We start from the raw sequence: 22,814 nt of genomic DNA, 5'->3' as shown, positions 1-22,814 counted from the left end.
TTGAGCACCATATATGCAAGAAATTACCTCTATCCACAACTGTCCTTCCTCCGAACTAAGCCTCCACAACCATTTACATAACAACGCTTGGTTTGTCTTTTCTAAATTCCTTACACCAGCTCCCCCTTATACGGTTTGCACACCTCTTCACAATTCAAGAGGTGGAATTTATGCTTTATCTCGGCACCTTCACGTAGAAAGTTCCATTTTATCCTTTTAAACCTATCCACCACCAATGCCGGACAGTTGGAAACTGACATGAAGTAGATTGATGGGTTTGACATTGCAGCTTTGATCAATGTCAACCTTCTTCCCAACGAGAGATGCCTGCTTTTCCACCTAGACAACTTCCTTTCAATCTTTTCGATTATTTTATCCCACTAATGTTCGGTAGGCTTGCTAATACACAAAGGGAACTTGAGATATGTCAACGGAAGCGACCCAACCCGACACAAAAAAAAACTCTGTCAAGGCGGCCACCTCATCACTAAACGAGCAAACACCGTGCATTTCACTTTTAGAAATATTGACCTTTAGGTGTGATACTACTTCGAAGCATCCTGCCAGTTTCCTCAAATTATCCACCATTTCAACTTCTGCATCATAGAAAAGAATAGCGTTGTCGACAAATTGAAGATGAGAGATAGGAAACGCCGCAACTCTCACCTTGAAACCTCTAATCAACCCAACTGATTGGCTTTTATCCCACATCTTGCTTAGCGCTTCAACCACCGCCACAAAAATGAAAGGCGAGAGCATATGCCCGGGAATAGCCTTTGGGAGAGCCGTTTACTAGTCCTGATAACCTCACCGAATTGATACACTCTTGCATCGACCTCCTCCACCTTTGCCTGCATCTCAATCTCCTAAACATGTAGTCTTGAAGCCCCAATCATTGTGGCCATACGCCTTTTCGATGTTTAGCTTGCAAACTATCCCCTTCTTCCTTTTCCTATGTCTTGAATCCAAATGCTCCTGGTTTATAAGTGCAATTGAATTGTACTGAAAAAAATAAGCGACAAAACAACAAAAGGGATCAATGGGATGATGATAAATCTTCCCACATAAACCTTCAACATACTTTCATAATTCCCCACAAAAACCCATGAAGACTTCCCAATTACACCCTTTTAAGATGAGAATTCCCAGAGTCCCACATAATCAACTTTCCTTTTGCTGTTTGAAAGATCACTTTGGCTTCTTCGAATTTATTGTTAAAGACTTTATTGTTTCTTTCCTTCCAAATGGACCACAAAACTGATAAGAAAATGATACGCCATAGAGTTCTCCTTCCTTTCCCATGAACTCCCATAACTACACTTGAGAAATTCCTAAGATAGATCCGGGCATCACCCAAAACACTTTAAAAAGATGCAACACTTTATTCCAAATCAATGATGCCATTTGATAATGAATAAAGAGATGATTAATAGATTCCTTGTCCTTGAGGGATAAAAAGCATACATTCATAATGAATCAATGATCATCTTGCTCTTCCAAAAATGGTCAATATTTAAGACTTCAGACTTTGTTTTTAGCAACAAGCAATTTGATGACTACCACCCTCGGGGGACCAAGGAATTACCATAAACAAGCTTGTAGGTTAGTATGAGGTAATCTTTCTCCTACCTTCGATATAAGGATTTGACAGTGAAGGATCTTGATCCTCCCCTTCCCATCTCCATCCGCCTTTAGCCATAGGACCCAAAACAAAATTATCCCATCATCATGGAGGTTTCTATAAAAAGTAGGGTATCAAGAAATTACACCACCCAAGATGCCAAAGCATTGGGAGATAGGTACCATCTTGTTAATGGCCAGACTATAGTGGCTGCCATTGTCTAGGCAAAGTGGTTTGTTGACAAGAAGAATCTTCCCAAAATCTTGTTTTGGATCCATTTTCCACTACAACTGTAGTTCTATTCCTGAATTTAGATGTAGCTCCCATTGCCACCTTCCATATCCTTGACGCCCTATATAATGATGAGCTGGCCGTGAGCCCTTCTTCCTCCTGTGTGCCATATTTGTGTGCGATAAATTGTCCGTCTCCATAAATTGTCGACTTCTGTGCCAAATCTCCTCAGCTACTGGCCCTACAATGATATAGGACGGATAGCCTAAACTATGATGATGCGAATGAATTAATACACGGATTATTAGAGTAAATCAAAATATAAAATATTGCCAATCTATCACAAATTTAAAGAAATCAAGTAGTCAACTATGCTCAAATTCAAGGCCACATCATAATCCCGCAGATGGATCTTAAGATTATCAATCAAAAATGACCCAATGGAAGGTAGAACTCCCATCTAGCATAGGATTCGATCTAAATCTGAGGATTTACTTGCGCTTTGTTAGGGTTTGAAGATTTAAGGTTTATGGAATTTGGAGATTAATGTTTGGAATGCTAGGTTCTAGGGTTAGGGTTTTAGGTTTTAGATTTATGGGGTTTTAAATAGGAAGGATCAAGGATCAAAAAGAGGGCAAAAAGGGGGAATGGGGCTGGCCGTACGGACATGGGGGGTGGTCCGTATTGTTGTACGGTTGGGTAGGGTTTAGGGCTAGAGGGTTTTGGGGATGGGATTTGGAAGGAACCAAAAGAAAAAAAAAGAAGGAAAATAGAGAGAGAAGAAGAGAAAAGTGAAATGACCTTGAAGAGAAGAAAAAAGGGAGAGAAGATAGTTGGAATCACTCCATGGCTTCACACCAAACTCCAATCACAAGAGGCTTTTTCTTTGCTCAAAGTAGTAAAGAAGAAAATTTTATTTTCAACTTAAAGAATGTGTCCCTAGAGCTTTACACACCCAACCCTTTAATAGTCTTTTTGGGGTGTTTTTACAAAAATACCCTTATTGCATATAAAATGTCTAAAACACCCTTATTTCAACTAAATTATAAAATAAACCAAAATACCTAAAATAAATAAACTACGCCATCCCAATGGCTCCATCGTGTCCAATGGGTCGACAATTAAGATGATCCACGGTCATGAACCAATGGTCCATGTACGAAATTCAACGCTCCCAACTAAGCAATCCTGATGCAGGACATGAAAATTAAATATGATACGCAAGATTTCAGGCTTTAGATCATACTAATTTAGAAACAATCACAACAATTCCACATCCCACATAAAGTCAAGCATTCAACAAGGGGAATCTACGAGGGTCCAAGCCTACACATGTTAGGACTGGATCAATTAAAAATTAAAGACCAAATAATGCTTAAAGGAGAGTAGATTCATCCACTCTTGCAAAGGATTATTCCCCAATCCAAGGGATTCACATGTTTCAATTCGGGAAAGCCTAGGGTTTGCAAAAGTGGAATAGAACCTGGAATTTACGATTATCTAGGGTTAGGGTTAGGGATTTAAGGCGAGAGAAGAGGATTAGAGGGGAGAGAACTTGAAAATAATCCACACGTGTGGACAACAATTTGGCCCAGACGCACGTGCGTGGGATCCTGCCCGCATGTGTGTGGTGCCCACGAACCCAAAAAGGGACACCTTGGGGTTGGTCGGCCAGGGGTGGGCCACCCACACTAAGTTTCAGGCCGATCGGGCGTCTGGTCTGTACACAGTGCTCTGCCGAAGTTTTAGCCCTCCTGGAGGGCTTGATTCTACAAATCTGCTGTAGAGGAAGGATCAGCTGCAAAAGGGGGTGGATTTGATGATGGAATGGTTGTGGGAGATGATGAATATTGAGGGTAGGAAGTGGGGGCGATTTGGAATGGGTGTGGCTTCGCACCACGGTAGTTAGCCCTTCGAAGAAGGGAGGGTTTCGCACCCAATTAGATTTTCACAACTCAGAGAATTAGAGAAGCAGAAAAACGTAGAATTTTATTCATAATCTTCAATGAGAAAAAACCTACAAGGGGTTGCCTATTTATAAGAAAACCCTATACCCCAAAAGCCGCGCCATGTGCCCACACTATTACTTAGAGATGAAGTAACAAAAATAACAACTAATCAATGCAATTAAAACCGTTCATGATGTTCCTAATAGCGATAATAAGCAAAACTCAAAGTCCTTGATCATTTAGGGTAGTGGGCCACGATCATGAAATCCAATGGTGGGATCCACATGATGATCGGGTCCATTCCAATGAACTATAGTACAACCCTCTAACTACGAGGCCCTCCATAGATGTCATCATCGATCCGGATTGATGGTGGGGCCTTCCTCCTCCTTGCGTACGTGCGTAGAGGAGGCGTGCGTGTACGCGTGATGTCCCCATCAACTCTCCCCGGCTGCGAAGATTTCGCCACTGGGGAAACAAAACTCTTAAACCGCTACAAGATGTCAGGATCAATTCGTTGAAGCTCCTCCTCAGTGAGCGATGTACTATCTGAAGCTGGGCGTGACTTCCATTTAATCAGGTACTTTTGAAACCCGCCGTCCGACGTTGATATTATCTTATGGTCCAGAATATCCTATCTCCTCTCTAGGTGTGGGAAGGGTAGGTATGGGAGGTAGAGGCTAGGAAGAAGGGTCGGGAAGATGCCATGGATTAAGGGAAATGTCTGGGGAATCAAGATGGTTTGGCAAAAGGCTGGATAATGTATCAGTGGCCCCCTGAAATGCAACTAGATCCTCCAAATTAATTGTGAAACTAATTCCCATGGAAGGTGGAAGATCTACCACATACGCATTGAGACCGTTTCGTTTTATAATTTTGAATGGTCCAATGCTACGCTCGTGTAATTTACGAACGGCTCCCCAAGGGTACCGCTCTGGCTTGATGCGGACCATCACAGAGTTCCCGACATTGAATTCCTTAAAACGTTTATGTTGGTCTGCTGAAAGTTTGTAATGTTCATTACTAGTAGTGATCTTTTGCCTGATTTCTTGATGTAATGAATGAATGTGATGTGCAAAGGACTCTGCAGACTCTGATGACCTATGGGACAGAGACATAGGGACAAGATCAATAGGCTTCCTAGGTTTATATGTCCCAAACTAAATAGGAACAACATCACACCAAAATGTGTCTTTATATGATCCAAACCGAATAGGAACAAGACAACGGTGCGAGACTGGAATGGAAGTTTCATCAACCCACGACACTTCAACTGTCTTGTTATATGATTACCCCCTTGTGGTTTCAATTTAGGTAGATTTAATTGTCTTAGAGCTTGTCCCTCTGCAACTTTTGGCTGTTGCACTAGAACAACTCTCTCTCTCTCTCTCTCTCTTTTTGCGTCCTGTCTTGTAGCAACTGGGGTAGGGTGGTTTTTTTTTTCCTCATATGTAAAAAAGAAACCCATATTGGCCAACTTTACCACTTCCATTAGAGCATGTTTACATGGAAACAATGGATAAGTTCTCGTTGATCTTCTTGAAATGAGAAACCTAACAATATGCCTATCATTAATTTATTCAATTTAATTTCAACATTGTTCGTCTTCAATAGCCATTATACCGGATTCTTCAGCTACAATCACCAGAACTGGAATGAGCATTCTTCAATATGCCTACCATTAATTTATTCAATTTAATTTCAACATTGTTCGTCTTCAATTGCCATCATACTGGATTCTTCAGCGACAAAACCTCTTCTTGAAATGAGCATTCTTCAATATGCCTACCATTAATTTATTCAATTTAATTTCAACATTGTTCGTCTTCAATAGCCATCATACCGGATTCTTCAGCGACAAAACCTCTTCTTGAAATGAGCATTCTTCAATATGCCTACCATTAATTTATTCAATTTAATTTCAACATTGTTCGTCTTCAATAGCCATCATACCAGATTCTTCAGCTACAATCACCAGAACTGGAGATGATGTCAGCTTCATAAGACTTAATCACTGCATGAATCTTGATATTGCTTCCAATTTCACTCGACTTTTATTTGTATGCCTTGTTTTTCTTGATGTTTATACAAGCTTTGTTAACTTGAAGCTTATTTGCATTGCAGGTACGGGATCTTTTTGTTATTAAATCAGAACCAAATTTCTTCATGCAGTATTGCTGCCCTTGGCTTCTTCCGCCATTAATTTTGAGTGAAAACAGTACCGATCTCAACTGGGTTTCTACGGTTAGAAGCTTCAACTTTTCTATTTCATCTTTCACTGTAGTTGTCTGTTTGTTCCAAAGCTGCTTGACTATAATGTTTGAGTATCAGTTAACTTTAGTAAAGCACAGATACTCATTTTGAAAGAACAATTACAGCATTGAAGTGCTAGCATGTTTTTGTACATTTTAGTGGAAAAAGATTTAGTCATCTAGTCATGTGATGTAGGTTAACGCATGCCCACTTATCTTCTTACTGTTGCACCTGCTCAATTATTGTTTTATTTTTCCTTAACAATTTTCTATGTATAATGCACAGGTTGCTTGCCAACCTTTGGCAGTTCTTGCAAAGAACCATTTTGTGCCTATTTTTGCAGTCTGCATGGCATTTCATTGCAGTACAAAGTCGGACAAGGAAAAAGGAGCAATGGTACTTCGCAGTTCAATTTTACACCTTGCTGAAATTTCCGAGCATGAACGAGATGATCTCATAAAGAAACAGATGGTTAGCACTTTTGTCTTATCCTTAGCATGTACAAGATGATCTCATGAACGAGATGAACTCGGATGGTTGTCTTGTGGTAATGGTTGGGGCTTTTAGCACCCTTGCTGCATCAAAATAGTGCTGTAGTGTGTATCCCTAGTTGTGGAAAATTCTTAATGGACATATATTCTTATGCAAAAAAGCTAGTCTATGCTGAATGGAGGCATTTGGAGTCCTAAATCAAGGTCTCTACCTTCTACAGATGCAAATACGTTTGGTTTCCAAGTCAGTTCTGTTTTTCCACTGCCAATTATCCCGTATTTAGAGTTTTAGACTGCACAACACCATCTTCAGCACTTTGATTTTTTTTACTAGGGTCTTTTTCCAATTAAGGAAACACCATTTTTTTAGTGTGAAAAGTACCTTTGGAGCTTGCAAGCAAACAAATTGGTGAAGTGTGGGAAGAACCTTCGAAAAAAAGAAAAAGTGAAGATCTTAAATTTCACTTCAGGTTGAAGGATGCATTGTTCTCATTCATCTAAGAAGTGTGGCCAGTGCATGAGGACTGAGTTCATTCACATCATTGAATTTTTGGATTTGCTATCCTGTTGATTTTCTTAATGTCGCAATTTTATTACGAGTGGCAAGGACTTGCTTAAATTGTTTACCTTCCACTTTAAAATGTTTGAACATTTCTTTTTTATGCAGGTAACAATTGTCAGTTTCCTTCTATCGCTTTCCTCTTCTGCCATGGACCCTGCAATCCCTTTCTTTTCCGTGGACACAATTGTCCTTGCTATAAGAACAATTGTTGATGGATTCTTGGAGATGTATAATGCCTCGCACTTTCAGTTTTATTTATTCTATGTAAATTAGTAGGCTATATTCATGTTTTTGACTTTTTTTTTTGGTTACTGAATAACTGCAGGGATGATCATCATACAAATGCTGGTGTTATTGATAAAATCCACATTTTCCGTCCTGATAGAGTATTCATGGTGATGTTCTTCACGTTTCTTGTTGAATATTGCCATTCATTTTTCAAGTGCTTTATGTGCCACGATATTCATTGTTATCCAATTCTTAAGATTGGTCCTCATCATGGTTCTGCAGTTTCTAGTAGAGATACATCACCAGATTACAGCAGCAGTTCCTCCTAGGCACAGGTGTCATCGGTTGTCTGGAATCGAGGTGCTTACCAATATAATTGGACATAGGGTTTCAGTTCCAAGCACTTGCTGGTGAGATAATGGCTAATTCTTCTCCACTATTTGATTGCAAACATTGATACCCAACCCCAACCAGTTGGGATAGATGATGATGATAACACTGTTAGACATGTAAAGGCATTTGTTTTGATGGTGTTAGAACTGTACTCGTGATATTGTTTATTGCGAAGTCATTTTATTGTTATGCAAATTCTTCATGCGTCGGTTTACGCTTATTTAATATCGTTTCATTGTCAACGTCGTCGTCGTCGTCATCATCATCATCATCATCATCATCATCGTTGTTGTTGAGATATAGTTTATAAGGGCTTCTTTGTAATAAAAGGAATGTGAGGGGCTTGTTTGTAATTTCATTTTATATATATATATATATATATATATATATATATATATATATATATATATATATATATATATATATATATATATATATATATATATATGTGGGAAGCGGTACTATGAGGTCGACCTCATGGGAACTTCCCATGAGGTCGAGCTGTGTGGGCCCCACTGTGATGTTTGTCGAACATCAACACCGTGCATTTGATGAGTACCCTTTAGGTCATGGGATATCCCAAAAATAAGCCGTATACGGAACTCAGGGGGGCCATACCATCTAAAACCATGTGAAGACATGCCTAAAACATACAAAAATACTTGGTGGGGCCCACCTAAGTTTTGGATGCGGCTGAAACTTGGTATGAGCTCTCATCCAAGTGGGACACACACAATGGATGGGCTGGATTTGTGAACCACATCTTGGAGGGCCCAATAAATGATTATGAATGTTTTAATGGGAGGCTAACCCCTCTCAACTTTTGTATGTGGTGTGGCCCACCTAAGTCATGGATTGACTGGATTTTTAAGCCCGTGGCCCACCATGGAATGGCGCATCTGACTGATGGGATAGATGTTCGACAAACATCACAGTGGGGCCCACACAGCTCGACCTCATAGTACCATTTCCCTATATATATATATATATATATAAGAATGAGAATAGGGCAGCCGGCCTTAACTTCTCCTTTCTCTTTTCACCCTTCTTCTCTCCTCTCTTCCTCTTTTCTTCCTTTCCTTCTTCCAATCCTAGCACGTACCCTCATCTTCTACTTGGCACCAGAGCAAGGTTCGGAAGTTTTTAGGTTGGACCCATTGCTGATATCATTATGCCATATGGGTGACGTTAGTAGTGTACCTTCAGTTAGGTCCCATGTTGGAGAAAAGTATGGGATTCAAAAGAGGATGGTTTTAGAAGATTTTTGGTTAGTTTTTCAGCATTTATTGGTATGTATTTAATGTTTGTTTTTCCAAAATATAGAACATAGAGTTGTGGACCTTAAAAAAAAATAAAAATCTCTGGCTCATGCATCCCTGTGAGAGTTTTTCGGGGATTTTTTTTTTTTTTTTTTCACATGGGTTCGGTGCATTTGATTATTTCCTACTTTTATAAACGAGAATCATTTCTTTTCGATCAAATTTGAAAGAATTGTGGTGAAAATGAAATTGAAGAAAATAGGGTGCCACACAACCCTGTTTTTGGTCAGATTCGTTTTTTTTTTTTTTTTTTTTAAAGCTCTCTTGATTTTCTAGTGAATATTTTTGCTACTGTTGTGAATATATGAGGATTATTTTGTGGGAAGATGTTGACTTTCAGTTTTGGGGCCACAAGTTCATTTGTGTCCGGGCACTCAAGTTACGTCTCTATAGTAGGTATTTATGGCGACAACCCTAGTGGGCCAATCACAACTGTGAAGTTAGATTACACAAATTTTCTTGAATGGTCTCAATCTGTCAAGATGTATCAGTAGGCAAGGGAAACTAGGGTATGTGAATGGTCGGGTTAGAGAACTAGTTATGGACGATTCCACGTGTGATAATTGGGAACAAGAAAATTTTATGGTGATGTCTTGGATTCATAATTCTATGCAACCTCAGATTAGTTGAGCTCTTTTTTTTTTTTTTTTTTTCTTGTGGACAACCAAAGAAATCTCAGAAAAAGTTACCAAAACTTACTCCTATAGATAGCTTATATTGCTCACGTATATCAGTTATGCCAGGAGATGGCTACTACTCGTCGTGGAGAGAAAAGTTTGGCTACATATTATTGCACTCTAATAGGGACTGTGGGGAGAGTTGGATCATTATCAGTTATTACAATGAGATTCTAATGACGTTGATGGAGGCATTTGGAAGGATGTTGGATCAAGGGGTTGCGATAGGCTTGGTGGAAGGATTTCGGGTGGATAACTCTAGCTTTCAAATTTCTCATTTTCAGTATGCAGATGATACCCTGTTATTATGTGAGAAGATGTATTGAAAATTGATAATCTTTGATTGATTATAACATGTTTTGATGCGATTTCGGGTATAAAGGTCAATATTGGTACAAGTGAATTGTTGGGGGTGGGTCTTTTTAAGGTTGAGGTGGAGGGTTTTACAACTCATTTTGCATGTAAGACGTGGTTATCACGCCCAGAATATGGCACTCGAATACACACGCGAACCAAACACTGAGCCCGAAGGTGCGATTTGGGAGGTTTTTTTTTTTTTTTTGGTTAAGTACTTAGTACACAACTACTTATTCATACATTACAAAATTCAACTAATAGTAACCAGCATCAACCTCATTTGATAACCATTCAAGCTTGCAAAATAATACTCATTCCCAATACAAATATTACAATAAATGTTTCAAAAATAAACTAAGCAGAATATCCTCAGGTCCATGCCAAGGTATCGCCGCAGGTTAACTTTTCCTGAAAATTTAGAAACAACAACGTGGGTGAGCTTAACAAGCCAGTGAGTACATTTCTATGCATGTGAGATAAATAAACACATTTTCCCACAATTAATAATGATTAACATGTTGCTTCAGGGAAACGTGTATAAAATTATGCATGTGAGGTAATTATGAATGCGATACTTATGAATGCAATTGCTAACACATCTCAGTATAATTAACTTCATTGAACAACTGATGTCATTTTACACTAGCTGGCCAAAGCTCTCCCAACCACTATCCGACCTCGGCAGTGGGAACTTGTTGCGCACTCAACACACTCACCTCACCCAACCCGACCCCATGATAGGGAACCTCTTTGGTCGCAACATATGCTGTAGACTTGCTACACCTCTTCTCCAACCGACCTTAGTAGTGGGATCCTCTTGCAACATGTGCTCACCCACCTCTCCCAACAATGGAGGTCCCAATTAGTACTAGGTTGGGTTGGGGCCTCTCATCCAAGGGACCCTTGATGTTCCCCTCTATTTGGTTTTGGGGATTTTCATCTTAGGGGACTCAATTGTCCCTCTCGAATTTTCCAATGTTTCAAAATATTCTTGTGGTTCTAACCATTTGCATGCATGGGGTACATGAGTTCACCATGTCGAACCATCTCAAGGTTCTGACCATTCACATGAGCTCACAAATCCGAACCATCTCAAGGTTCTAACTATCCACTTGCGTGGGGTAGATAAGTTCACCATTTCGAATCATCTCAAGGTTCTAACCATTCACATGAGCTCACAAATCCAAACCATCTCAAGGTTCTAACTATCCACATGAGCTCATAAATCTGAACCATCACAAGGTTCTAACTATTCACATGAGTTCACAATTTCCAACCATTTTATGGTGCACATGCATGAGTTCTTATGCATGATTCGAGAGGAAGTTTTTTCAAGTTATCAAATGGTAGATTTACACATGATTTACTACTTTAGTAAAAAGGGCTAGTCTACACAGGATTTTCCATTAATCAGAGGTTTAATTTGAACACACTTGTTCACTTGAGCAAGAGTCTAACTTATACCCATGCATAATATGCACCTCATGGATCTAACTTGCCACATTAATACACTTGAACATTGGTCTATCTTGCACACATCACATTCAAGTAGTGGACTGTTTTAGTCACCACCACACAAGGGTGAGTGGGCTCGTTTGTGCACTACTAACCAATGGTCAAGTGGACCAACATAGGCACCATACACCCATGCTCAAGTGAACCAAGTCAAGCATCATTTACACATGTTCAAGTGAACTAAGTCAAACATCATTCACACATGTTCAAGTGAACTAAGTCAAGCATCATTCAGACATGTTCGAGTGGACTAAATCAAGCATCATTCACACATGTTTGAGTGGACTAAGTCAAGCATCATTCACATATGTTTAAGTGGACTAAGTCAAGTATCACTCACACATATTTAAGTTAACTAAGTCATGAATTTGTTCAGGTGAACTAAGTCGAGCATCATTCACACATGTTCAGGTGGACTAAGTCAAGCATCATTCACACATGTTCAAGTGAACTAAGTCCTGCATCATTCACTTATATGCAAGTGAACTAATTGAAGCATTTTAAACACATGTTCTAGTGAACTAAGTCAAGCATCATTCACACATGTTCAATTGAACCAAGTTAAGCATCATTCACACATGTTCAAGTGAACTAATTTAAGCATCATAAACACATGTTCTAGTGAACTAATTTAAGCATCATAAACACATGTTCTAGTGAACTAATTTAAGCATTATAAACACATGTCCTAGTGGGCTGATCTTAGCATTATTACACATCCAAGTGGACTGTTTTGGGTCTACTAAGCCGTCCTAGGTGGCTTGCCAATACATTGTCTCTACCAGCTCATCTAACTAGCACGAGACTAGTAACTCACAATTCATTCGATAATGTACTAGAAAATTATGAAATTAAAAGAAAATAGAAAAATGCATTGTTCTTACTCATCTTTTGTGTGTGACTGTAGATGCAACCATTAAAAAGAAAATTGAATTGTTGGAACTGATCTACTGCATATGATTGTAGATGCAACCACTGTACATGTATTACAACCATAAATCATCGAATTCGAATAGAAAGAAAACCTACATTTTTATGGTTTTTTTTTTTTCGTTCCAAAAACGGTATATTTTTGGAAAATAATGAAGTAAAAAAACACACTAAATCGACAAAAATCTAGCAAGATAATGTCAATTTGGTGTTTTCATCTTTGATGTTGTCATTTCCAACAACAAATCACAAAAAAAATAAAATAAAATAAAAAAAATAAATAAATAAAAAAATCAATCCTTGCCTCATTTTTTGATTTTCCAAAATGGCCTGCTCGAGCTTCGATTCGTCAAAACCGATTCGATTTGAAGTTTTAATCCTCATGGAATGCACAAAAACAATAGGATACTCCTTAAGAATAGTCTAGGAATAATAATAAAAAAAAAAACAACAATTGTAGATTTTTGAAGCAAAAGAACGATATTTATGAAAAAAAAAAAAAAATAGCTGCTTTTGGACTGTTACGGGCAGAATTTGACGATTACACCCCATAATGGTCCATTATGACACATTTTTTAAAGGGTGCCTGTTATGCCCCCTTATTGCGTAACGGGCACCACCGTCACTGTTAACTAAGTAACTATTTTTTAATTGCTTGTTTCTAGTCCTAGCACCTACCCTTATCTTCTACTATCGTCCCCATCGTAGTCATTGTCATCATCATTGTCGTTCTCATCATCATTGTCATCATCATCATAGCCTTGCTCCTGCTTTTTGGAGTTGTCTTTCAAGCATTAAAACATGAGTCTCATGATTGCAAACATTCAGGAACTTGCTGCCTACCCGAGTAACCTGACATCAATCTTTGCCAGGGCTGGGGACTGTTTGTATCTCGCTACTTGGCAGAATTACTCAATTATATCATTTGAATAATTATTTAATGAATTGTGGCACCAAACTTTCTTCTATGAAATTTTATGGGTACGTTCCTCGTGCATTTTAATGGTTTCCATTGTTATATACATCCTATAGGGCTGCAATGTCAAATATGATCTGCAAACTTTTGGTAAAGTTCTAAGATTGAGCAGTCGGGCCATTATATAACTGGCCAGAATTTCCTCCTGGAAGTGTTTGAATCTGTTTATCAGTTGCGTTGAATTATGTATCATGCATTGTTTCAGTATTGATGATATTGGCCTATATGTCCAACAATATATCTTGTATCCCACCTAGGCGATATGAAACCCTAAGGTAGTATCTGAAATTCTTTGTATCACAAATGATATCGTATGATATCACAATGTATCACATAATATTACAAAATATCGCGACCAGTCTGTTTCATAAAATTCTAGATATCAACCATATCGACTTATATCGCACAGAAACGTGGGAAGTCTAGGGCTTTCTTCTAAAAATTCAAAAAAATCCATTCTATATATATATATATATATATATATATATATATATATATTCTTGATTCCTCTTGACTTCAATCTAGATTTATTGTGGATTTTGACCCTTCCTCTTGAATGTTGAATCCATTAGATGAAAAGCACAAATTTCAAGTTAGAATAAAGATTCAAGCTAATTTGGGGCCGTTTTCGATCCATGTCTTTTTCATAGTATTTTTTCCTTCAAAATTTCACTCCTAACATATATGCAATTCTATGTGGGTCTAAGCCATAGCCACACATCATTCACAGGTATATTTCTAGTTTTCTATTACTTTTGCTTTTGAATGTATTGCTTGTGTTTCCATACATGTCTTATTACATTTGTAAATTATATGAATTGACTTTGAATATACTTGCAAAAGACAATGCTTGGATTAGGACCTGATACAATGGAAACCTATTATCTGCATTTTATTTTATTTTATTTTTTGTGATGTTTTGATTTGTATGTGTGTATTGATGTTGTTGTTTTTTTTTTTTTTTTCTTTATTTATTTTTTAACAATCCCTGAAGTTTCATTGAAAATTTCGACCAATTTTCCAATGTTTCCCCATGTTTCCCAACAACAGTGGTACATTAAGCGATACAACCAATATATCCCATGCCCGACATGTATCCATATCCCAAGGGTGCGATATATTACGCAATAACGATATGGAAAACATTGGTATCATATATATGCTTTATTATCTAACCTGTCTATGAATATCTTGGTGTTTAATATTTCCTTTTCTCTCTAGAGAACAAGTCATCAAAACAGATGTGGTGCTAAAGCCTTGCTTGATACTTGAAATACTCTGAAAACATTATTTGAATGAAGGAAGATGCGTTCTTATTTTAAAATGCGTGTATTTATTATATGCCTTACAATTGATGCTGAAGTGTTTTGGATGCAGTTTGCTCTTTCATCCCTCAGCTTTCTGAAATGCCAATTCACTGTGGCTTTAACTTTTCTGTAGGATTCTAGTGTACGGTTCATGAATTTCTAATGTTTGAAGATCAACACAACTTTTAGCTGCACCTTCAAGGCTACTGCCTTATTTGATTTTAGCTCTAACTCTTGAGTTTTCTGCAGTTATCTTTTCAATTTAGTTGGACAATTTATTGGGTGCCGGGCTTTGCAAGACCAGTGCTGTCTTATCCTGTCCACGTTGCTCGAAGCTTTTAAGAACAATCCCACCAAAGATGTTACCAGCGTGCTAGGTGAACAACTCCAGGTGTTTGTCCCATTCACCAGGTTCTGTTTTTTCATTTTTCTTGTCTACTTCTTGATGAACTTTAATCCTCAAATATTCTAATCAGTGTTAATTTTTGTGCAGTTTTTGGTATCAAAATTGGTTGCTTGTTGCATTCCTTCTAATAACAATCTGGACCCATTTGTTCAATCTTCTAGAGTTTTATCTTTGCTTCACCAGTTAACTGTGGATGCTGATCCATCTCTTTACGATTACATCAGAGTATGACCTCTGTGACCTTTCTCCAACAGCAAGTAATGATTTTGGTGTCGGTCTTCGAAATTTTAGTTAGCTTATTATATTACGTACAACTTTTACTCACTATGATATTTGCTTCTTTCCAACAAAATGTAGTTGATATTCATTATTTTACTTAAGAATTCAAAAATGTGCCCTTTGAATCTGGTGATGCTTTTTTTCAGGAATTGGAACCCTTTCCTGAGCTTCATTGCTTTGAAAGGATTCATATTTTTCATCAGCAACTTTGCAAAGCCTACTCTCCAAAAGACCACTTTACGAAGGTAAATAGTTTTTTTTTTTTTTTGTAATTAATATATAAATCATTAGTGAAGCTCAGAATTCTTTCCATGTCTATAATGCTTGTGTTTCTCTTTCATTTCCAGTTTGTAACGAGAACTTGCTACCTTCCTCAGAGATTGCTTTTATGGAGGTTCCCACCTTATCATCTCTCATTGTACACTCAGCATTTACATGGTTCATCTATTAATTTACTCCATGGATCACACATAAACTGTTTTTGTACCATTTGATTTGTTGTTGCAGTCTTCAAACACTGCACAAAAAATTAGTAATGAGGGAAATCATTCATCCAGAGAAGAATGCAGAAGATATTCGTGAGGAGTTTAATTGCTGGCATTGTGAACCTGAAATTGTCTCTGCTGTATGGACGCTAGTTGGCATGTGTACTTCAGAGGATGCAAAGGATATCCGAGAATTGGTTGCGGACTTCATTTCCAGGGTAATTCCTGCAACTTAGTCACTATAATTATTCTTTTTATGCTATCATGTGTTGCTCTTACTTTTCAAGATTCTCGGATAAATAGTTTACTTACATTTGCAGGTTGGCGTAGGGGATCCACATTGTGTTGTTTTCCGTTTGCCTGGAGATGTTAATCAAAAGCTTCTATTTAAGCCACTTGCTCATGGGGAAGTTGGGTTTTATACTGATATCGGTGTATCAGAACGGCTTCTGATCAAACTAATAAGGCTGTTAAAGAAGTCTCTATTAGATGATTCTGTGAAGATAGTTGATATGACTGCACGAGCTCTCCGTGTATGTTTATTGAATTCTTTTGGGATTGCTGTTATCTTGTTTTCTTGTAAAGTTTCTGATACATTATCCATACTTGGTGCTTCCTGTATTGGTTTTTTTTTTTTGGAAGCTGCATATTACTCTAACACCTTATCATGAACTATGTACATATGACTTGGGTGTTCGATGGGTAACCGAATTCATGGATACCCGAAATATCTGATCTGAGTTAATCGTATCCTGGTCCAGATTTCGCGTGCAGGTCTTACGATTTGGATGCAATTAGAAATGTCTTTGATATTTATCCAATTCTGGACCTGATTCTGGATGCAAACCCTGCTCAATTCCTAATGCTTGCTTGAAATTGAATATGGTGGGGACCATGGGATACCTGAATCCAATCGGATATGGATACCCTCCCTCATATATGTGTCTGTGTCAGAACCTGACAGGTCCCAAATCTGATTCCCTTGGGTGGGGATATGGGTACACTGTACACCAATATCCGACCTAAACCTGACCATTTCATAGCTCTTGGTATACCAACTTTGTGTCGTTTCCATTGAAACTTCAAAGACTGCCTCGCAGCTTCAGAAATTAAGCTGGGGGAGTGGTTGCAGGTTATTTATTTATTATTTTTTAGAAAATGGTTTTAGATTCTATTTCATAAAAAATGATTTAAACTTATAAAAACAGAATTTGAAATTCGTTCCATACCATGTAAAACCCTTGGCAAGAACATTTGGATGGTACAGCCATTTGATTCCTCAGTTATAGTGTACAGAACCATCTGATATGTATACTGGAGCGAAGGGTTGGTCTAATTGAGGTGGCCTATACATAAATCTTGTGTTCAGCCTAGGTAACATTCTCAAGGGAGCTTTTAAGATCGACATGAAACCAGATCTAGATTTTCTGCTATCTTTTATTTTTTTATAGAAACAATTAGAATCATTAAAGAAAAAAAGAGGATGCTGCATCTACAGATGGAGGCAGAATTCCTGATATAAAGATTTTCCACTATCTTTTGGCTCCAAATGACCATCATGATCCCTTCTCATAACAAGAAATTTTGTTAATCTTCTGTTGCGAAAAATCATACCAGCAGCTACAAAATTAGTCTAAGGGAGCAAAATGGCTGTGAAATCTGTCATTTCTTTGGGTAAAAGCTTGTACCCTAGACACTTTGATAGAAATGTTTATTCATGTTTGACTCTTTAGTGTTAATTGTACATCGCGTGGAGATGTTGAATCTATAACATGGCTTTTGTCAACTTGGGTAGTATTGTTAAAGACAAAATCATTAAGGAAATTGGTTTTTTAGGCTTTGAAATGAATGTACAAGAATGGAAGAGTATATGAAGATCACCGCTGTGCTTTATTGCTGAGTTCCCCCATAAATACTGAGCTGAATAGTCCTAGACTGGTTCTACTTGTATTAATTTGGCGTGATGGGAAGTATCATGTGGAAACTATAGAAAAATCCACAGTCAACCATCAGCTATTGCATTTAATTGTATTATAAATTCTTTCCTAAGTTGAGTAGTAATGCTTCCATGTTTTATTTACCCCCCAGTGCATAGCACTCATTGATTTTCTTAACTGTTGACTAATAGGTGTTCTATTTTCTTAAGCTGCCTCTTCAGGACGTGCTTCATATAGTTATATTGTCATAACTGATTTTTTGAAACTCTAATTGAATCATTGGCGCAAATAACCAGGGGATACTTTCAACTGAAAGAGGTCAAAGTGCTCTGTTGTCTTTTGAATCTTATGAGAAGTCCCTTGTTGAGGTAAATACATGAAATTTATTATATGAAAATGAATCTTGTACCCTGCAAAGCTATTCAGTTTTTAGAATTTGTCCGTTTCTTTTCATGCTGATGTAAATATGTTCCTACCAAAGGTTTATTTCATACTAAAAACTTGTTATCTATGTGCAGATTCACTCGAAGGGGATTAATTCCGATTTGGTTGGGAAGTTGCTATTGGATATTGAAAGAAAGTCTAATGGTAACCTATTTATTGTTTTAAGTTGTGATTGCATTTTTTGTTTTCTTTTGTTGAGTTTTGTCGAACAGTACTGCAGATTAGAAATTTGGACCATTTTCACTATCTTGAGTTTCTTGAGCTCATATTTGGTTTTCCAAATTTTGGTGCAATTCAAAGTAAATGAATCATCATTATCTTTTCAGGGTGTTTGGTTAAGAGAGAATTACGGCACAAAAAACGATAGTGAGATACACATGCAAAGTAAACGGGTAAAGGAAGTTGTAATCATTAAATTTTAACATACCAAAAGGCCCAGTTTTACAGTGATGCCCTTGTAAAACAAACAATGGTATAATATAATCATTGCAGTAAAATGTAAGCGATGTCACTACACAATTACAGGGTTAAGTAATCATTACCCATTTCCTGCTAATTACAGTTGTAATTGGAAAACCAAACAGGCCCTAAACTTGTGAGGAAATTGCGGTTTCACATATCCTCCTCTAGAACAATTCCCGTATATGTAAATTGGAAGCTCTTCCTTTCCGTGTGTGAAAAACAAATTTTGATGGTTGTTTTTTGGGGAACCTAGGTTCCTCTAGTATGGAAGGGAGTGCACTTGGGCAAGGACTAGAGCTCTTATCTACTTCTTTTCCCATGCCTTTGGTCATGGAGTTGTGTAACTCAATCAAATGGCCTCATCAATGCATAAAGAACCATGGAGATTGACTTTATGGTCAGTGAGATTAGTTTGATCTATTCTACTCTAGTGCATCCTTTCCTCAAGTTCTTGGAGAGGCTAGTGAGATTGCTGATGCTCTTGCTGGAGATGGGGTGATGAGAAGAGTCTCTCATCATTGGAAATTCCATGCCCCACTTAGTTCTCTCCTTTTGTGCCCCTTTGCCTTACCAGTAAATTTTTGCCATTTGTAAAATCATCATTGCTGTTTTAGCATGTAGTATGCTTGGGATTTATATGCATCATTCAACTAAATGGTGGAACCTTGTACTCTGGCCATCTTAGGCTATTTTAGAAGATTGTGGCAGATGGATTTTGGAACAAATTTTTTTCCCAATCATTTACTGTACAGACGTGGAAATCTGTGCGCAAGATGAGCTTTTCATGTACAAGCACTAGATGCTTTTGTTTCTTGCAATTCCTGTCTCTTTGTTATCCACATTACTAAGGTTATTTGAACCCAGTTAGTTGGGGACTGGGATGTGGCTTAGGTGGTGGTTGTGGTGGTGATGATGATTATGATTAAGGTTATTTGAACTGCCATCTATACTGATTAGGACTTTGTTATGCTTAATGCTTCCCTTCTTTCAGTTGTGCCAATTGTTTCTCTTCACCTATTGTGGATTATTTAGTATGAAAATTTTGTTATCTTCGATCCTTCTCAATGGCACTCCGAAAGGCTTCTTCCCCAGTTCTAGAGGTCTCCGCCAAGGGGACCCTCTTTCTCCCCTTCTATTTTTGATCATTGGTGAAGCCCTATCCCAGATGCTCCTCAAGGGTCAAAGCGCCAGTCTCTTCAGTGGGATATCAATGCCGGGTGTCTCAACGCCAGTCTCTCATGTTCAGTTTGCGGACGACACTCTCATAATGGTGGAAGCAATCAATAACCTTCATACGACTCTCATGTGTTTCGAAGCAGTTTCTGGGTTGAGGATAAACATGGCTAAATCAAAGATTTTTGGGGTAAATATTTCTGACCACGAGCTTTCTTCATTCGCTGAGTCCCTGGGATGTTCCTCTGCTCAATTCCCGACGTTGTTTGTTGGCTTGCCGCTCGCCATTGGTCCCCCACCAATATCGATGTGGGACAAAGTGGTGGTCAGATTCCAGAAGATGTTGGCGAGATGGAAATGTAGATATTTGTCCATGGGTGCAGGATTACCCTCATTAAAGCTGCCTTATCCAATATCTCTATCTATTTCATGTCCCTTTTACACTGCCCGACTTCAGTTCTTCATCGGATCAACAAGTTGCAAAGAGATTTTTTGTGGTGCGGCAAAGACAATCAGAAGAAATTTCATCTTCTCGACTGGCAAGAAGTTTGTAGCCATTTCCAGGAAGGGGGAGCGAGCATCAAGAAGTTGAAGACAATGAACAGGGCCCTTCTTGGCAAGTGGTCCTGGAGGTTGGGCTCGGAACCAGACGCATTATGGTGCACCATTGTTAAAGGAAAATACGGGTTTTCCCTAGGGGGCTGGTGAACGAAGGATTCTTTAGCCTACAGAGCCTCTCCCATCTGGAGAGGTATCCTTCGGTCCAAAAAAATCGTCGTCGAGAATTGTGATTTCCAATTGGGAAGTGGCACAGCAATTCGTTTTTGGGAAGATCTCTGGCTGGGGGAGTCAAGTCAGCAAGTCATAGTTTGATGATCGCTTTCATATGTCTCTTTTAAACTATTTACAAACTCAGAAGCTGAGATTACAACACTATTTTCTCACATAGATTTTTCTCGTAGTTCTTACTTCTCTCTTATTTCTATATTCTTATATATCCTTCAACACACATATTACACGGGTATTTATAGAGGGGAGAGACCCACTGAGACGGATCTGAAAGAGATCTTCAATACAGAAAATTCTATCATCTCGAAGTTGCAGTCGACGCGGATGCAGGAGAAGAGCTGCAAGGGGGGACACTTGCTGTAGATCCAGTCCTTTGGAAACACTTGTTGAGACATGTATGCCTTGGGAGTGATGAGAGTAGGTAGCTGGAGAAGCTAGACGTAGCAACGTGAGAGATATTATACAAGCAGTGAGGAGATTTACTATTGCTGAAAGTGACATGTCGAGAGTGACATGTGAAGAAGAGATGAGCTTGTCAGAGATGCTTCTGCTTTGGGCAGAGGTGCTTCAAAGGTGCAGACTTTGATGGCGATGGCTTCAGTCGGAGCCTGAGTCACTGGTTGGAGCAGTGCGATAAACAGAGTGGGGAGACTCATCATCGCTGGACGGGGGTGTTGGAGCCATTAAGAGCTCGAGATTCCTTTCAATGTAAGTCATGAAATGGTCCAAGCACAAATTATCATTGGCCATAGTCATGGGTGTGAGCCAAATGGAACTCGGAATGTTGGCCTGGAGAACATTGTTCAGTTCACACATGTGTCGTTTGAACAGATGAAAGACATTTCCAAAGAAATTCCAGTGATGAGCAAGATTGTAGTGTCTGTATCCTTGTATCACTGCTCTGTCTTCAATAACAGCTGGCACATAGTAGTGCTCATTTGTAGCAAAGTTGGAGCGGAGTGTTCGAGGATTTCTGAAGGAAATTTCAACATACTCACTGTGGTGGTGGAGTTGTGAATGCCAGACTTCTAATGGATGGAACCATTCAAGGAACACTTTGAGATTTGTCTGTGCCTGAGATAACTGGTCAGAACCAATTATTGCTATCCAGTTAAGACGAGCAATATAGGCATGGAGCGAGGCCACTGGGAAGATAACCATGATGGTGTAGCTTTGTACAAGATAGTACAAGAAACAAAGGGCTTCATTAGGTAAGTAATAGAGGTCTCGAAAGGAGATGGGAGTTAAGTATGGATAGTGAGGATGAGGGATATGTTGGAAAACATGGTCATTTCTAAAGAGGTGAATTTCAAGGAAGGTTTTGAGATTATGGGTAGGCCTATTTGCAAGATAGAGATCACGGATCATTTTCTGGAGTTAGAGAGGAAGAGTTGGGATCCTATCTATGGGAAATAAGCAGGGGATGGAGAATTCATAGATGGCTGGTGAGGTTATGACGGATGGAGGATGTTTGGTAGGGAGGCGAGACAAGAAGTCAGCAAGGACATTATCTGACAAGCTCATCTCTTCTTCACATGTCACTCTCAACATGTCACTTTCAGCAATAGTAAATCTCCTCACTGCTTGTATAATATCTCTCACGCTGCTACGTCTAGCTTCTCCAGCTACTTACTCTCATCACTCCCAAGGCATACGTGTCTCAACAAGTGTTTCCAAAGGACTGGATCTACAGCAAGTGTCCCCCCTTGCAGCTCTTCTCCTGCATCCGCGTCGACTGCAATTTTGAGATGATAGAATTTTCTGTATTGAAGACCTCTTTCAGATCCGTCTCAGTGGGTCTCTCCCCTCTATAAATACCCGTGTAATATGTGTGTTGAAGGATATATAGAAATATAGAAATAAGAGAGAAGTAAGAACTACGAGAAAAATCTAAGTGAGAAAATAGTGTTGTAATCTCAGCTTATGAGTTTGTAAATAGTTTGAAAGAGACGTATGAAAGCGATGCTTTTCTGATAACGACTTCTTTTCCTTATTTGTTTTGTAATTCTGTTTCTGTTTATCTTAGTCTC

General features: G+C 38.5%; 1 protein-coding gene across 7 annotated transcripts in view; it reads left to right on the top strand.

Annotated features, from left to right (window-relative positions):
- Nucleotides 1-22,814, top strand: part of LOC131237824 (serine/threonine-protein kinase ATM) — a 158,265-nt gene that overhangs the window by 81,908 nt on the left and 53,543 nt on the right. For 6 of the 7 annotated variants that reach the window (XR_009167429.1, XR_009167430.1, XM_058235830.1 and 3 more), the window contains 13 exons: nucleotides 5,926-6,045; nucleotides 6,340-6,525; nucleotides 7,213-7,334; nucleotides 7,433-7,502; nucleotides 7,618-7,745; nucleotides 15,059-15,200; nucleotides 15,303-15,440; nucleotides 15,641-15,739; nucleotides 15,842-15,888; nucleotides 16,002-16,197; nucleotides 16,300-16,512; nucleotides 18,213-18,284; nucleotides 18,435-18,504. Coding sequence is in view for 5 of the 7 variants with exons in the window: in XM_058235830.1 (XP_058091813.1) it covers nucleotides 5,926-6,045; nucleotides 6,340-6,525; nucleotides 7,213-7,334; nucleotides 7,433-7,502; nucleotides 7,618-7,745; nucleotides 15,059-15,200; nucleotides 15,303-15,440; nucleotides 15,641-15,739; nucleotides 15,842-15,888; nucleotides 16,002-16,197; nucleotides 16,300-16,512; nucleotides 18,213-18,284; nucleotides 18,435-18,504 (1,603 nt within the window). In the remaining 2 variants the exon portion in view is untranslated. The remainder of the gene's footprint in view (nucleotides 1-5,925; nucleotides 6,046-6,339; nucleotides 6,526-7,212; nucleotides 7,335-7,432; nucleotides 7,503-7,617; nucleotides 7,746-15,058; nucleotides 15,201-15,302; nucleotides 15,441-15,640; nucleotides 15,740-15,841; nucleotides 15,889-16,001; nucleotides 16,198-16,299; nucleotides 16,513-18,212; nucleotides 18,285-18,434; nucleotides 18,505-22,814) is intronic. The other variant, XM_058235829.1, reaches the window with a different exon arrangement.

Source organism: Magnolia sinica, chromosome 2, assembly GCF_029962835.1.
Source record: "Magnolia sinica isolate HGM2019 chromosome 2, MsV1, whole genome shotgun sequence".
In the NCBI taxonomy this organism is placed as follows: domain Eukaryota; kingdom Viridiplantae; phylum Streptophyta; class Magnoliopsida; order Magnoliales; family Magnoliaceae; genus Magnolia; species Magnolia sinica.
This window is presented reverse-complemented; position numbering and strand designations above follow the sequence as displayed.